Source organism: Nycticebus coucang, chromosome 24 (assembly GCF_027406575.1).
Source record: "Nycticebus coucang isolate mNycCou1 chromosome 24, mNycCou1.pri, whole genome shotgun sequence".
In the NCBI taxonomy this organism is placed as follows: Eukaryota; Metazoa; Chordata; class Mammalia; order Primates; family Lorisidae; genus Nycticebus; species Nycticebus coucang.
The window spans coordinates 23,552,445-23,568,085 of NC_069803.1; the positions used below are offsets into that span (position 1 = coordinate 23,552,445).

The 15,641-nt window shown below is 49.1% G+C and overlaps 1 protein-coding gene across 1 annotated transcript in view; it reads right to left on the reverse strand.

Annotated features, from left to right (window-relative positions):
- LOXL2 (lysyl oxidase like 2) overlaps positions 1-15,641 on the reverse strand; it is a 91,564-nt gene that overhangs the window by 24,650 nt on the left and 51,273 nt on the right. The window contains exons 4-5 of the mRNA XM_053578184.1: positions 8,024-8,235; positions 2,857-3,079 (exon numbers count right to left, since the gene is read on the reverse strand). Of these exons, the coding sequence (XP_053434159.1) occupies positions 2,857-3,079; positions 8,024-8,235 (435 nt within the window). The remainder of the gene's footprint in view (positions 1-2,856; positions 3,080-8,023; positions 8,236-15,641) is intronic.

A 15,641-nucleotide genomic window follows, 5' to 3' on the forward strand; every position in this document is an offset into this window, starting at 1 on the left:
CGGGAGGCTGCCTAGCACTTAGCGGACCCCACTGCAGGGGCTCTTCTGGGTGCACCCAAGAGGGGCAGCGGGGAGCAGACAGGAGAACCGGCAGCAGGGAGCTAGAGGGCAGCCCTAACGTAGCCGTGACTCAGACAACAGATGCCGTAAGGGAGAGGAGCCTCACTCGGGTCTGTGCCAGAGCTGGGTGCACGCCCAGCCACCCCGATTCTCCTCCAAGTCCAAATCAGGAGGAGACTCCTCAGAACACGCAGCCCCACCAGATAGGCAGAGAGGGCTGAGGATTAGTTTCGGCACTTCCACGCTGACAGCAGGAAGCCTTAACGTCCTGGTGGGGTGTACTGAATTACACAGGGGAAAGACCCCAGTGGATCGTGTCTTCCTAGATGGGACTCCACCTGTCCACACACCCAGGTTTGCTGCAGTGTTTTGCATGTCTGCACACACACACACACGTGTTCATGGGCACACATGTTCGCCTACACGAACACTGCCTGTGTGTGTGTGTGGGTGGAGGCTCTGACTTGTTGCTGACTCTCATTCAGCTCCAAATGGAGGGTGACTGTGCAGCTGTCCTGTGTGTGTCAGAGTCATCGTCTACATTGGCCTATGCTGTCCTCCCAAGGGCCAGGGCAAGGTGGTGTTTTCAAGCGCTCACATCCACTGACCACCTTGAGGGCCAAGGCATCAAACGAGAGCCTGCCTCTCTACCCTCCAGCCACACCTCTACTCCACCAACTGCATTTGGGGGCGTCTACAGCAGGACAGATTTGCCCCCAGATTTGCAGATCCCAGGGACTGCTCTGACCCTGGCACTAGAAGGAACGATGGGTGCAAAACACTCAGTGACTACAGGAACTTTTATTCTGGCTTAAAAATAAAAAAGAAGTAAATGAGTAAGACTGCTGGCTCCAGCCTCTGTTTTTGTAGAACTGTGACCTCCCTTCCCAAGCTGCCTAGCTGATGCCAGGGGCCCCTTCCCATGGAGCTGACCATCCATGACACAAGCTTAATCTAGGCAGAGTGTCAAATAACCCTGCCCCAGCCCAGCAGTGGCCAGACAGAGTCAGCTGGCCCCTGAGGGTAGACAGAAACCAAGGGAAAATGTGATGTAAGGCACGCTCACTCTTTTCTAACTGGTTTGGTATGAACTTGATTCCTTTGCTTTAAACCGCATTGTAGAGGAATTCCAAAACAGTAGGGTCTGGTATTCTGGATGACACACAAGGGAAGCTCCAAGGCTAAGGCTGAGGCTGAGGCTGTTGAGAGGATGTGGTCCTTAAAACATGCGATAGGAGGCAAGTGAGGGTGTGCTGGTGGGGGAGGGAGCTGGTTAATAGAGGGCTGGGAAGTGGTGCTGTCTAGGACTGGCTGTGTGCACACGTACGGTAGGATGGTGTATTGTGGTCACATCCATGCACTTGGGAGGACCCTGAGGTGACTGAGGAGGGGTCAGCCTTGCCAGGAAGTACTCCAAATAGCCCCCACACCCTCCTGTTGAGGAGGCTGGGCCCAAGGTGTCCATTTCACTCCTTTGACTTAAGGCTCAGACTTTTATCCACATGCACCCCCAGCCTGGGAGGGGCACCCAGTGTGGCTTATCTGGCTCTTGCCCTTATCCCATCTTCACGTTGGAGGAAGTGTGACCATGCCCGTCTAAGAGCAAGTCTGCAGGTTGACAGGCAGGGACACTGGGGAGGGCAGGGGTTAAGGTGGGAGAAAGGCGGGGAAGGGGACACAGGAGATGGGGGGCAGTCAGCTCAGCCTTTGTTACTTCCACCCCACCGCCTGGACCCAGCTGGCACACCACCTGCTCCCCAGGGCTATTCTCCCTCCTCTGTTCTCTCTCACCCCTGACTTGGTCAGAGCCCACTTAGAACACACCCTGCTAAGGTGACAATTACTAAGTACTGAGGTTTCATCTGGCACTGGGCACAAGCCCCTCAATAACGGCCAGTTGCTTGTTCTATCCCTCCCCTGCCCACGTGCTAATCCCACTCACAGGCTGGCTATCAGCAGTTTCCAGAACATAAATCACAGACACCCTTTGGTGGATATATGAAAAAAGAGGAAGGGGTGGCGCCTGTGGCTCAAGGAGTAGGGCGCCAGTCCCATATGCCGGAGGTGGCGGGTTCAAACCCAGCCCCGGCCAAAAACCACAAAAAAAAAAAAAAAAAAAAAAAAAAAAGAGGAGCGGGGAAAGGAAAAGCTGATCAAGGGGGGCAGAGGAGGGCACTTTCTCTTTTTCAGAGGATGGGCCAAGCCCGACATGGCTGGGGTAATTCACTTGTCCTAAGAGATCAGTCAGCTGAAATGTACATTTAGGTGTCTCTAATATGTTCGCACATACAACTCTCAGACACACACAAGCTCTCCGACACACATACACACAGGGTATTACACAGGTGTCATGTGACTAATGTACCGACTTACACATGACAGTGGTAAGTTTTCTACAATGGTAAAAGTTTTTAAAAACGGTTGTCCCTTCTGTTGCAAAATAAACCCAAACGTGTTTGAAAACTTATAATTAATGTCCAGTGCTTTTGAGAGGTGCAGTGTGTTTCCACGTGCCCCCTAGGAACTGTGCAGGGGCCCGTGGGCCCTGTCCCACCACCCTCTGTCCACCTGTGCGGGGTCAGCAGACAGTGCACAAAGAGCCATGATGACCAATAATGGGGTGCTCCCCCCACGTCCAGTGTCCTTCCTTCATGGAGGGGGCTCAGGTGCCAGAGTGCAGCAGCAGGAACAGTGGCCTCCGCTGGGGCCAGCTTTCTTCACTCTCTCCTGAGGGTCCCTGCCTGCCTGTCACCCCCACCAGGTGTCTACTGGCCACACCTCCTGCCCCGTCCTCACCTCTGGCTTGTAGGCTTTCCGGAAACGTGACGGTCCATCTGGGCTGAAGACCTGGCCAGGCACACAACTCACCACGGCCGGCAGCCCATTCTCACAGGTGACATTCTTCATGGGGTCCAGTGACACCAGAGGGCCCAGCTTGCAGCTGGAGATGTGGGCCTCTGTGCCTGTGCAGTCCATGGAGTAGGGCCAGTAACGTTGCTTCTTCCGAGAGGCAAAGATCCTGCAGAGGGCAAGAAGGACCACGGTGTCCTGTGAGAGCAGGACAGACCATCTCTGCTCCTAGAGCTCGGCCAGCCCCACAGACCAGGTCCCTGCTCAGGGCATGCTGTCAGCACTGCTGGGCACTGGGAAAGACCCCGAAGTTGGACACAGCCTCCTGCCTCAAGCATCCTCCACTCTAGGAGAGAAAAGATGACCTTGGAGCAGTGAAATAATAATGATGACCACAACGAAGACCCTAAATCAGTGGTTCTCAACCTTCCTAATGCTGCGATCCTTTAATATAGTTCCTCACGTTGTGGTGACCTCCAACCATAAAATTATTTTTTCTTTCTTTCTTTTTTTTTTTTTTTGAGACAGAGCCTTAAGCTGTCACCCTGGGTAGAGTAGATGGGACCACAGGTGCCCGGCTATTTTTTGGTTGCAGCTGTCATTATTGTTTGGCGGGCCCAGGCTGGATTCGAACCCGCCAGCTCAGGTGTATGTGGCTGGCACTTTAGCCGCTTGAGCCACAAAATTATTTTCATTGCTACTTCATAACTGTAATTTTGCTACTGCTATGAATCGTAATGTAAATATATGATATGTAGGATGTATTTTCATTGTTACAAAGGGGTTGTGACCCACAGGTTGAGAACCGCTGCCCTAAATACAAACTGCAAACACGGTGAGATCTTTGGTCCCAGAGAACCCATCAGTCCCAAGTAAACCAAAGTGGCTGGTCACACTAACTCTTCAAATAACTTCAACACAATCTGCTCTCGCTCCTTAGCTTTATTTTCCTTGCAATGAGCAGGATGGGGTGATTGCTAATCCTTCCCAGTGACACACCTACAAGATTAAACATGCAAATCCAATAAGAGTTGTGAGAATGGTCTTAAATTACTCCATTTGCTGAATCAAAGTATAATTTCCTTAGTAATGGGAATTACAGCAGTGATGAAACTGTGCCACAGAACTTGGCACCCGGGAAAACCAATGCGACTGGGGCTGTCGGACACATCCCCTATCTCTTACACGTGCAAAGCATTCCTTTTTATGGTTTTTTTTTCAAGGCAGAATATAGATCAAGGTAATTCACAAGTGTTTTTTTCTTTCCTAAAACAATAACCAGCCAATACGTAATACATTGGTTAATAGGTTACTGTGCCTCAGTTTCCTTGTGTCCAAATCAGAGGCAGTAACAGCGTGCACTTCATAAGACCAGGGCTGACCCCATGATGGGGTAGACACAGGGCTCCATCCCTGCTGGTCTGGCAGCCCTGGAAGCAATTGGACATGAACAGAGATCGATCCTAAAGAAGCCGTTCTTATCTTTCCTTAGCCAAAATTTGAGACTTTAATGATTTTGTGTACCTGTGAGTGCAGCGTGCACTTGTTTACTACATAGCAGCCTGGAGCAGGGAACTACACAGGAGGGGTGTTAATAATTTCACAACCAGTGCCTGGCCTGCCCTGCTTCTTGCAAGGCCCTTGCACTTGGCAGCCTCCAGCTCGCTCTCCACGATGCCCCCACATTGAGCAGGAGAATGCACTGGAGGGAACGTGGCTCTACAAAGAACAGCCAGACCTCCCCACCTGCCGTGGCTCCGGACAGTCCTGCTTCCAGCTGTCAGTGAACGCCACCCTCTCCAGAAACAGATGTCCTGTGCCCTGAATAGAAAAGGCCTCGTGGCCACAGCAAACACAGAGCTGGCCCAGCCGTGTGCCTGTGTCCCCAGGCAGCCGGGGTCCCTCTTACATCAGCCTCCAGGAATGTGCTATGGCCCCCCATCCCAGCGCGATCCAGACAGAGGCCCTCGGCGGGTGGTACACAGCCCAGACCAGGCCCGGAGATTGTAGGGGTGACCCAAGTTAGGGCCAATCTTCCACCAAGCGGGAAGCCCACTTGCTAGAGGCGTGATGGCCTGTGAACTGGACTGATTCGACTACACACAAGTCCTGCAGGCTCTCCCCCAGCCAAGGGGGGAAGACAGATTTCGTGGGATGCTGCCAGTTGCTGTGTGTCTGTTCCCATCACGCTTTCCAGAACTGGGGAAATCACAGGAAGGGTTTGGGAGCCTACTGTGAGATGGACGGGAGGTAAAACTCCATACAGCCCTGCCTTGCCAGGGGGCGACAGGGTCACTGTGGGTCTCCCGAAATTAGAGTCAGCTCAGAGCCAGTGTCCAGTGTGCCTGAAGGTCTGATCATTTCCTTTTCCCCAGAGCATGGGGACCAGGTGTTCCCCCCATTCAAAAGGTTCTGGATCTGTAAGCTGACCCAAGTCTAGGAATCGATTTTGGGGCCCTGATTATGATTCAGGATGGACCTTTGTTCTCTTACACAGATCAGGTAAGAATTCAGTAGTCTTCCTATTTCACTTGGAGGACACATGATTAACTGGCCAACGGCAGGGGTCCACATGGGTCTGGCTGTCCTCATCGCTGCTTTGACTGCTGTCCAATGGGACAACCACACCCACTGTGCCTGTAGCTCCTGCCAGCCCGGAACCCTCTTTCTCCCAGTTAGGTTTCCCAGTTCACTGGCTGCAGTGCCCACGGTGAGGCGTGACCTCCAGAGAAGAGTGATCCCAGAGCTCTTGAAGGATGCCAGGGCTCCCCTCACAAACTTACTCCTCAGAGTCTCGGCGACAGGTGTGTTTTCTACACTCTTTGGGGGTAGATGAGGAGGTCTTCTGATTTTCTGTATTTTCCTTTATAATCTTTACTAAATATTCAATATTTTGGTGTTTTTAATTCAACAGTTCCTCAATTTTTAGATACCCTGTTTCACATTTCCTCTTAAACAGCCTTAATTTCCTTTTTTCCTCTTTCGTAGTAAGTATATTTTTATATAAATTAGTGTTTTTTTCTTTTTTTGTTTGCTTTTTTCTGTTATCCTTCACAAAGAAACTGTTTTGTCTTGATTTCCTATCTATCGATGTGTCTTCTGCTATTTAAGAAATATTAATATTAATAATAATTATTAACTAACACTATTTTTTTTAGTATTTTGGGGTTTTTCCCCATTTCTGTATATCTTCATGAGGTACAAGTGCACTATTATACTACATTGTGGTGAAGTCGGGGCTTCAGTGCATCCATCCTCGAGCCAGCAAGCAGTCTCCCACCAGAGATCTCACTGATAAACCCACTCTCACATTTCAGTGCCCCTAAGGCTTTGCTGCATTTCTCGTTCTCTCCCTGGGGACCACATTTTGGTCCATGTTTCCGCCAAGCAGCCAACCAAACCATTGGAGTATTTTTTAAAGTCCTAAGCTGTGACATTAAATGCAGAACCTCTGCTTAGTGAGCTCGTATCAACAAATCAATGTCTACATTGAGATCCTGCTTTAAGGAAAAAAAAAGACCACAATAAAAACAAAACAAACAGCAATGCTCCTGGTCCTAGGGACAGGGCCCTGCAGCTAAAGCTTCGTCAATACCAAGCTGTACACATAGCACCCCGGCCCTGCAGAAGTTGGCTCCACGGCACAGCCAGGGCAGAGCAAGGAGCAGCGTGTGGCGAGGAGCCCCTGCCCCCACTTTCAGGAACCTGAGGATGTCTGTGGGGTGCCTGAAGCTAACCAGGGGAGCAAGGGCTCTGGAGAAAGAGCTGCAGTCACCAGCTGTGGGGTAACTCCATGAGGCCACCAGCCCACAGGTGCACAGAGGGACCTAGCCCCAGCGGGCAGTGGCGGCTCAAGGTGGAAAGGCCGTGGGGGCTAACCGGGGAATGTTGAGGCTATGAAGCCCATTAGGGCCCTTAGTGGATATGTGGAGATTGCTTGCTCCATCCCCGACTGAGAAGGACTTTGGAAACAATCTTCTTCCTGGAGTGGACAATGCTGCCTGGGATGTCACCTCTCGGGCCTTAGGGTGTGCTGTCAGTAGGAGCAGGACCTGCCTGAGCCAGAGTGAGACCCTTTCTCTAAAAATAGCCAGGTGTTGTGGCGGGAGCCTGTAGTCCCAACTCAGTAGGCTGAGGCAAGAGAATTGCTTGAGCCCAAGAGTTTGAGGTCGCTGTGAGCTATGACACCATGGCACTGTACCGAGGATGATAAAGTAAGACTCTGTCTCCAAAAAAGAGAAAGAATCACCACTGAAGCCCACCAGCTGGACAGCTCTGTGGTCACACTCATTCACCCCTGGGGAGGGCTGAAGTCTTGGACCAATCTATAGCTCGCCTTGGCCAGGCAGGGTGCGGCCTCCCCTGTACCCAGGAAGCTGGAGGCAGCACTGGGTCTTGCAGCCAGCCTGCTGACTCAGAAGCCACCTCAATTACTTGGTGGTGTGAGGATTAAGTGACCAAGAGCGGTGCCCTGCTGATGGCAAGCACACAGCAAGCAGAAGCTGGTGTCCCATCACTATTAAGGGGAGACAGCAAGACCCCACCACCAGCCAAGCATATCCCAGCTGCCAGCTAACGGGTACTAGAATCCTTTTACTGGACACCCGTCAGGTCAGATGCCTTGAATCTACTTTTCTCTGGGAAACATTAACCTTAGAGACCAAAAGAGCATTGTGAGATTTAATTGAGATTGGATGACGTGAACTGAATTAACCAGTTTCTCACTATCTACCAATTGCTCAAACTTCCAGATTGCTCAGAATAATTGGTGCTAAGGGCAGGAAATCACTTCTTGGGTCAGTGCTCTTTCCCCAGCCTGGCTTGGGTAATGCGGCTCTGGTTCAGCCCACACCGTCCCCGAGCTGGTGTTACACCTGAGGTGGGGTTTCCGGGCCTCATTTCCGCCTTCCCCTCCACCCACTGAGTGCTCCAGGGTTTAGGGTCCGCTAAGGTATGGATGGTACGGGTGCCCTTGAACTCAGGCCTGGCCCAGCACGGGAGGTCCGTGCAGGCCTGCTGAGCAGCTGCAGGAAGGGCACCCCAGGGCTGACGCCTTTGACAAGGCAGGGAGGCCAGGTGCCCGGGAAGCCACCCGCTTGCCGGGTCCCCTTACTTGTACACTTTGGCGTTGTATGCCTTCTCCCCCGGGAAGCCGAACATGCCGCAGACCACACGGGAGTTCTTGGCCGTCCAGTGCTTGTCGCAGATCTGTTTCCAGTGCTTGCCGTCCTTCACCTCCACGTAGCCCTCCATCACCGGTGTGCGCTTGCGGTAGGCCGAGAGGACGGCCCGGATGCGGATGTCCTCCACCTGGATGTTCAGGTTCTGGAAGGAGGCAGGGAAGGAGAGGGTTACCTTCCTGTGCTGGCCTTGGAGAGGCACCAGGCCACCAGGCTTGGGTGACTGCAGGCCAGGCTCCCTGCTGTTCAGCCCCAAGCTAAGGACATGCCCCATAGGAAGTGCTGTGCGTGGGATAAAGTGAGCCCACAGGGGCCCACTGCGGGGAGTGGGGTGACCTGTGAGAGTCAGTGAAGACTCTGGGGACCCCGGGAGCCCCTCCCACCCCCTCGAAGAACCTAGAGAAGAGCCCCTGCCCCACGGCCTCAAAATAAAGGCAAGAGAAAGTGTTCTTTGAATTTGGAGTTTGCTTCTTACTTCCAAGCATGCGTGTGTGCACCTGTGAGTCTGTGTGTCTCCTCCACCAACCATTCCCCCAAACTGCAGTTTCAGGCCGGGGAGCCTCAGATATCCTGAAGCTGGTGGTGGGTGCCACCTTGTTTAGGAGCTCATACCCCGGGGGCAGGTGTACCTCCACTCCAAAATCCCCAGAGGGGCGCAGAGAAGGGGCAGGGCTTGGAGAGAGAGGAGGCAGAGGCTCCCCAGTGTTGACAGCACATGTGCAGGGACACATGCCTGCCGGGCACTGACAGCTGCCTGGGGACCAGGGAGAGAGGGTGGGGGAAAGGTATTTAGCTGTGGCAAGGGAAGAAAAGTTTCCAAACACCCGAAGCCCTTGGAAAGCCCCTTGCTCACACCGACCCCCTTTTCTGTGGCAGTGAGGGAAGGAGGCCATAGTCAGTGTTGGGAGGACTCCTTGGAAGGACCCCTTGCAGGAAGAACAGGAAGCTTGGGAGGGGATTGGTGGAAGGGAAGAAGGCACCTGCCCCCATGCTACATGGGCTCCCCCTCCTCCCTCCACGGGGGGCTGGAATGTCTCTGTACCATATTCACACCTGAGTCCCAGGGGTTAGGCAGGAGAGGGGGCCTTGTGAGGCCAAACTAGATAAGAGGAACGGAAGGGTTCCCCAGAATTACAGTCACACTTCCCATGCTCTCCTAAAACATGCCCAGTAGTCTCCAAATACTCGGCTTGCTCCCTCTGCAATCTCTCCACCAGCCCTTCCTCTTTCTTCCCCCATCCCTGCCTGAATGGGCCATTACCAGCTCTTGCAACCATCTCAGACTGAGTCCCCACCATTGCCGGCCCAGCGAGCCTCCAGAGAGCTCTGCCTGCAACTCAGACCTACCCTGTCCCCTGACTGCTTCCTCACTGTCTAACCACCAACTAAGCGAGATGCTCTGGTCCTGCAGGACCCATGCTCTGTGTCCCCGCCTCCCTTGTGGTCCCAGCTTCAAGTGGACCCACAGAATCCACGGGCTGCAGCATGACAGTGACAGCTCCCACGGAAGCTTGCCAGGTGCCGAGCCTGTACAAGGCGCTTTCTGTGTTCTCTTACTTAATCCTCAAGCACTCTAATGAGGTGGTTTATAGCCACTGTCTCCCCCGTTTTACAGATGAGAAAACCAACCAGTGGACTCCAGTTTCTTTCCTGGTACCCCCATGCCGTGCAGTGAGACACATATACTCTGAGCTGGGCCAGGGATGGGTGGGAGCTGGTCTGAGCAGGGCTGGAGCAAGAAGGCCCAGTGACCTGAGTGTCCTGTCCCTGTCCAGCCAGGATGCAAATGAACCACCAGGTTGAACAGAGCCATTCTTCGGGTGCCCAGGGATTCACGCCTTCTTGCCACCAGCTGCAGGGATCCCAAGTCAGGCATCACCTCCCAAGGCCTGCCAGGCGGTGGAAAGAATGTGGGACTGGAGGGCTGGAATCTGGCTCTCCTCCTTTCCACATGGGGTGGAAGGAAAGCTGCCAATGGCAGGATTATGTTTTCCAGTCTGGCTCCTGGATCCTTTACAGCCCTCATTCAGGCCGCAGGACCTGGGCCGCCAAGATGCGTGGACAGGGCTAAGCCAAGAATGGCCCTGAGGTCTGAACCCCACCCTCGGCCAGCCTCCTTCTGCCCCCTCCACCTCGGGAGCCGGGCTGGGTTCCAGAGTGCAACTGTCGTGCCAGAGGAAAGTCACCAGCCCAGCGCCAGCCACGTGGCTTCTCTGGCAGGCAGAGTCAGCTGACTTTCCTCACGCGCAGACCCCTCCCCTGCTCAGGGACGGGGAGAGGTGAGGAAGGCCTAGCTGGGGCTCATCAGACCCCACAGAGAAGGATCACATTGGCCATGGGGCCTGAGGCCAGTGCGTGCCACCCTGAGAGCCAAAGAGCCAGGCCCTCAGCAGAAATGAAGGAACAGCCAGGTGGACTCTGGGTTTGGGGTGGGTAGAGGCAATGCAGCCTGGTAAGGAGAAAGAGCTAGAACCAGGCATCACTGCCCACATTCCTCCACCAATTCACTGTGTATGTATGTGGTGATGTGTGTATGTCCGTCTCGGTGTCTGTATGTGTGCACGTGTGGGGGCGTGTGTGTCCACGTGTCAGATGAGTCTGTATGTGCCGTATCTGTACGTGTGTTCACATCCTGTGGGTCTCTGTAAAAGTGGAGTGTGTGTCTGTGTGAGCATCTGTGTCCATGGCAGTGTGTGTCTACGTGTGTCTGTGTGTGTACTGTGTGTCTGTGTGTGAATGTGTGTCTATAGGAGTTATGTGTGAGTGTGTGTCTATGTGTGGCTCTAGGAGTGTGTGTCAGTGAGTGTTCATGGGCGGCTGTCTGTGTGTGTGTCCATGGGAGCATGTGTGTGTGTGTCTGTGTGGTGGAGGAAACTTCAGAAGGATCTTGTTTCCTCCAGCACCTTAAGAAAGTCATCAGGACAGGCTTTGAAACTGGAAACTCTGAAACTCTCCTCTTCTCCCTCCAAGGAACTGAATCCTTTCTAGTCTGTAAGGCTAGAATCCACCTCATTCATTCATTCAACAGAATACAGCCTCTATGGTCCATGGCCCTTGCTGGCTACCTCCCCACCACCCGACCACAGTGTCCGTCTCCTCTGAATGACAACTCTGATGGGTATCACTTACCAAATACTAATTCGCTGTACCCCAGCTTCCATGCACAGAACTTCACCCACATTCCCTCACTCGATCCCCTGACCACCTTCAAGATAGCAAATGGTAACCCCCTTTAAAGGTGAAAACACGAGAAAGCCCATGAGCTCTTTCAAGTTCTCTTCACCCACACAACCAATCAGTAGGTGAAGAAGGATGCAAATTGGGTTCTGACTCCCGGCCTGGGCTCCAGACTCAGAGTGGCCACTTGACACCCTCCCATCACGTCCTGTAGGTTACCTGGTACTGAGGTGATCCACATGGGCAGGGCCTGCGGCTCAGACTTGGGTGGCACTTTCAGGGACTGTCTGGTGCTGTGCACACTGGATGTCCAGCACCCCAACCCCCACCCCCATGGAACTCAGTCAGATGGGCTGTGCACGTCAGTGCTGAGCTCCCAGCACCCTGTCCTGGGGCCAGCTGGAGGAGGCTGGGAGCTTGCACGGCACACATCACCACGCTCACAGAAGCTGCTCAGAGACCTCTCAGAAAACACACGTGTGTGGCGTAGCCTCCCTCCTTAACCTCACTGCTGTGGAATCTCTTCCCAAACCGCCAGGGTTAGAAGTTTTTTTCTCCAGAAGTTAAGTCCCAAAATAGAAGAGAAGGTTTGAAACAGTAAAATATATACACATTTTTTTAATTGTTAAATCATAGCTGTGTACATTAGTGCAACCAAGGGGTACCATGTGTTGGTTTCATATACAATCTGAAATATTCTCATCAAACTGTTCAACGTAGCCTTCATGCATTTTCCTAGTTATTGTATGTAGACATTTGTATTCTGCATTTAGTAGGTTTCACCTGGACCCATTCTAAGATGCACCGTAGGTGTGGCCCCACCCATTACCCTCCTTCCACCTTAACCCTCCCCTTCCTTGCCCCTTTCCCCATATTCTTGTGCTATAGTTGGGTTATAGCCTTCATGTGAAAGCTATACATTAGCGATTGAGGATCTGTTCATTAAAAAGGGCTGTCTTGAAGGTAAATCTTCGGTGACTCCAGCCATTGAGATGGACAGCAGAAGGAGAATCACATGTGAAATTCCTTGAATAAAAATTTATTAATTTCTCCTACTGCCATAATAAAAAAAAAACTTTTACACCAAAAAGAAAAAAAAGCTATAAATTAGCTTCATAGTAGGGCTGAGTACATTGGATACTTTTTCTTCCATTCCTGAGATACTTTGCTAAGAATATGTTCCAGCTCCATCCATGTGAACATGAAAGAGATAAAGTCTCCATCTTTCTTTAAGGCTGCATAATATTCCATGGTATACATGTACCACTATTTGCTAGTCCATTAGTGGGTCGATGGGCACTTGGGCTTCTTCCATGACTTAGCAATTGTGAATTGGGCTGCAATAAACATTCTAGTACAGAAGTCTTTGTTATATTGTGATTTTTGGTCTTCTGGGTATAAACCTAGTAAAGGAATTATAGGATCAACTGGCAGGTCTATTTTTAGGTCTCTAAGTATTCTCCAAACATCCTTCCAGAAGGAACGTATTAGTGTGCATTCCCACCAGCAGTGTAGAAGTGTGCCCTTTCCTCCACATCCACGCCAACGTCTCTAGTTTTGGGATTTTGTTATGTGGGTTACTCTTACTGGGGTTAGGTGATACCTCAAAGTAGTTTTGATTCGCATTTCTCTGATGATTAAGGATGATGAGCTTTTTTTCATGTGTTTGTAAATTGTGCGTCTGTCTTCTTTAGAGAAGTTTCTCTTCAAGTCCCTTACCCATCCTGAGATGGGATCACTTGTTCTTTTCTTGCTAATACGTTTGAGTTCTCTGTGGATTCTGGTTATTAAACCTTTATCGGAAGTATTGCAAATATTTTCTCCCATTCTGAGGGCTGTCTGCTTGCTTTACTTACAATGTTCTTGGCTGTGCAGAAGCTTTTTAGTATGATCAGGTCCCAGTAGTGTATTTTTGATACTGCTTTAATTGCTTGGGGAGTCCTCCTCATGAAATATTCACCCAACCTGATGCTTTCAAGAGTTTTCCCTATACTTTCTTCAAGTATTTTTATAGTTTCATGTCTTAAGTTTAAATCTTTTATCCAGTGAGAGTCTATCTTAGTTAATGGTGAAAGGTGTGGGTCCAGTTTCAATCTTCTACAGGTTGCCAGCCAGTTCACCCAGCACCATTTGTTAAATAGGGAATCTTTTCCCCACTGAATGTTTTTAATTGGCTTGTCAAAGATCAAATAACGGTAAGTAGCTGGATTCATCTCTTGGTTCTCTATTCTGTTCCAGACATCTACTTCTCTGTTTTTGTGCCAATACCATGCTGTTTTGATCACTATCGATTTATAGTACAGTCTCAGGTCAGGTAGCATGATTCCTCCTGTTTTGTTTTTATTGCTGAGTAATGTTTTGGCTATTCAAGGTTTTTTTCTGATTCCATATAAAATGAAGTATTATTTTTTCAAGATCTTTAAAATATGACAATGGAGCTTTAATAGGAATTGCATTAAAATTATATATTGCTTTGGGTAGTATAAACATTTTAACAATGTTGATTCTTCCTAGCCATGAGCATGGTTATTAACATTTGTTAACATCTTCAGCTATTTCTTTTCTTAAAGTTTCATAGTTCTCTTTGTAGAAATCTTTCATGTCCTTTGTTAGGTATACTCCCAAATATTTCATCTTCTTTGACACTACTGTGAAAGGAATAGAGTCTTGGACTGTTTTTTCGGCTTGGTTATTGTTGGTATAGATAAAGGCTACAGATTTATGGGTGTTGATTTTGTAGCCTGAGACATTGCTGTATTCCTTGATCACTTCTAAAAGTTTTGTAGTAGAATCCCTAGTGTTTTCCAGATATACGATACTATCATCTGCGAAGAGTGAAAGTTTGACCTCTTCTGACCCTATGTGGATACCCTTGATCACCTTTTCTTCCCTAATTGCAGTGGCTAAAACTTCCATTACAATGTTAAAGAGCAATGGGCTCTTTACTGGGCGAACTTGCCTGGTTGCTGATCTAAGTGGAAATGATTTCAATTTAACTCCATTCAGTACGATATTGGCTGTGGGTTTGCTGTAGATGGCCTCTATTAGTTTGAGAAATGTACTTTCTATACCAATTTTCTTAAGTGTTCTGATCATGAAGGGATGCTAGATATTATCAAAAGCTTTTTCTGCATCAATTGAGAGAATTATATGGTCTTTATTTTTTAGTTTGTTTATGTGCTGAATTACATTTATAGATTTATGTATTTTGAACCAGCCTTGAGACCCTGGGATAAATCCCACTTGGTCATGGTGTATCATTTTTTTGATGTGATGTTGGAGTCTGTTTGTTAGGATCTTATTGAGTATTTTAGCATCAACTTTCATTAGTGATATTGGTCTATAATTTTCTTTTCTTGTTGGGTCTTTCCCTGGTTTGGGGATCAAGGTGATGTTTGCTTCATAGAATGTGTTGAGTAATATTCCTTCTTTCTCTATATTCTGGAACAGATTTAGTAATATAGGTACTAGTTCTTCTTGAAAGGTTTGATAGAATTCTGACGTAAAGCCATCTGGTCCTGAACTTTTCTTTTTAGGGAGATTTTGATGCTATTTCAGAACTTGATATAGGCCTGTTCAACATTTCCACTTCATTCTGGCTAAGTTTTGGTAGGTGGCGTACTTCTAGGCATTGGTCGATTTCTTTCAGATTTTCGTATTTCTGAGAGTACAGTTTCTTGTAGTATTCATTAAGGATTTTTTGAATTTCTGAGGGGTCTGTTGTTATTTCATCGTTACCATTTCTGATTGATGAAATTAGGGATTTTACTCTTTTTTTCCTTGTTAGTTTGGTCAAAGGTTTATCTATTTTATTGATCTTTTAAAAAAACCAACTTTTGGATTTATTGATCTGTTGTATAATTCTTTGATTTTCAGTTTCATTTAATTCTGCTCTGATTTTGGTTATTTCTTTTCTTCTGCTGGGTTTGGGGTTGGAGTGTTCTTCCTTCTCCAGTTGCTTGAGATGTCCCATTAAATTATTAACTTCCTCTCTTTCCGTTTTCTTGAGGAAGGCTTGCAGTGCTATAAATTTCCCTCTTAGAACTGCCTTTGCAGTATCCCAGAGGTTCTGGTAATTCATGTCTTGATTGTTGTTTTGTTCCAAAAATTTGGTGATTTCCTTCTTAATCTCGTCTATAACCCACTTATCCTTCAGCATAAGGTTGTTTAGCTTCCATGTTTTTGTATGGGTATGCAGATTCCTATTGTGATTGAGTTCAACTTTTATTCCTTGATGGTCTGAGAAGATGCAAGGAATAATTTCTATTTTTTTAAATTTGCTGAGGTTAGATTTGTGGCCTAGGATGTGGTCGATTTTGGAGTATGTTCTATGGGCTGATGAGAAGACTGTGTATTCAGTTTTGTTGGGATGAA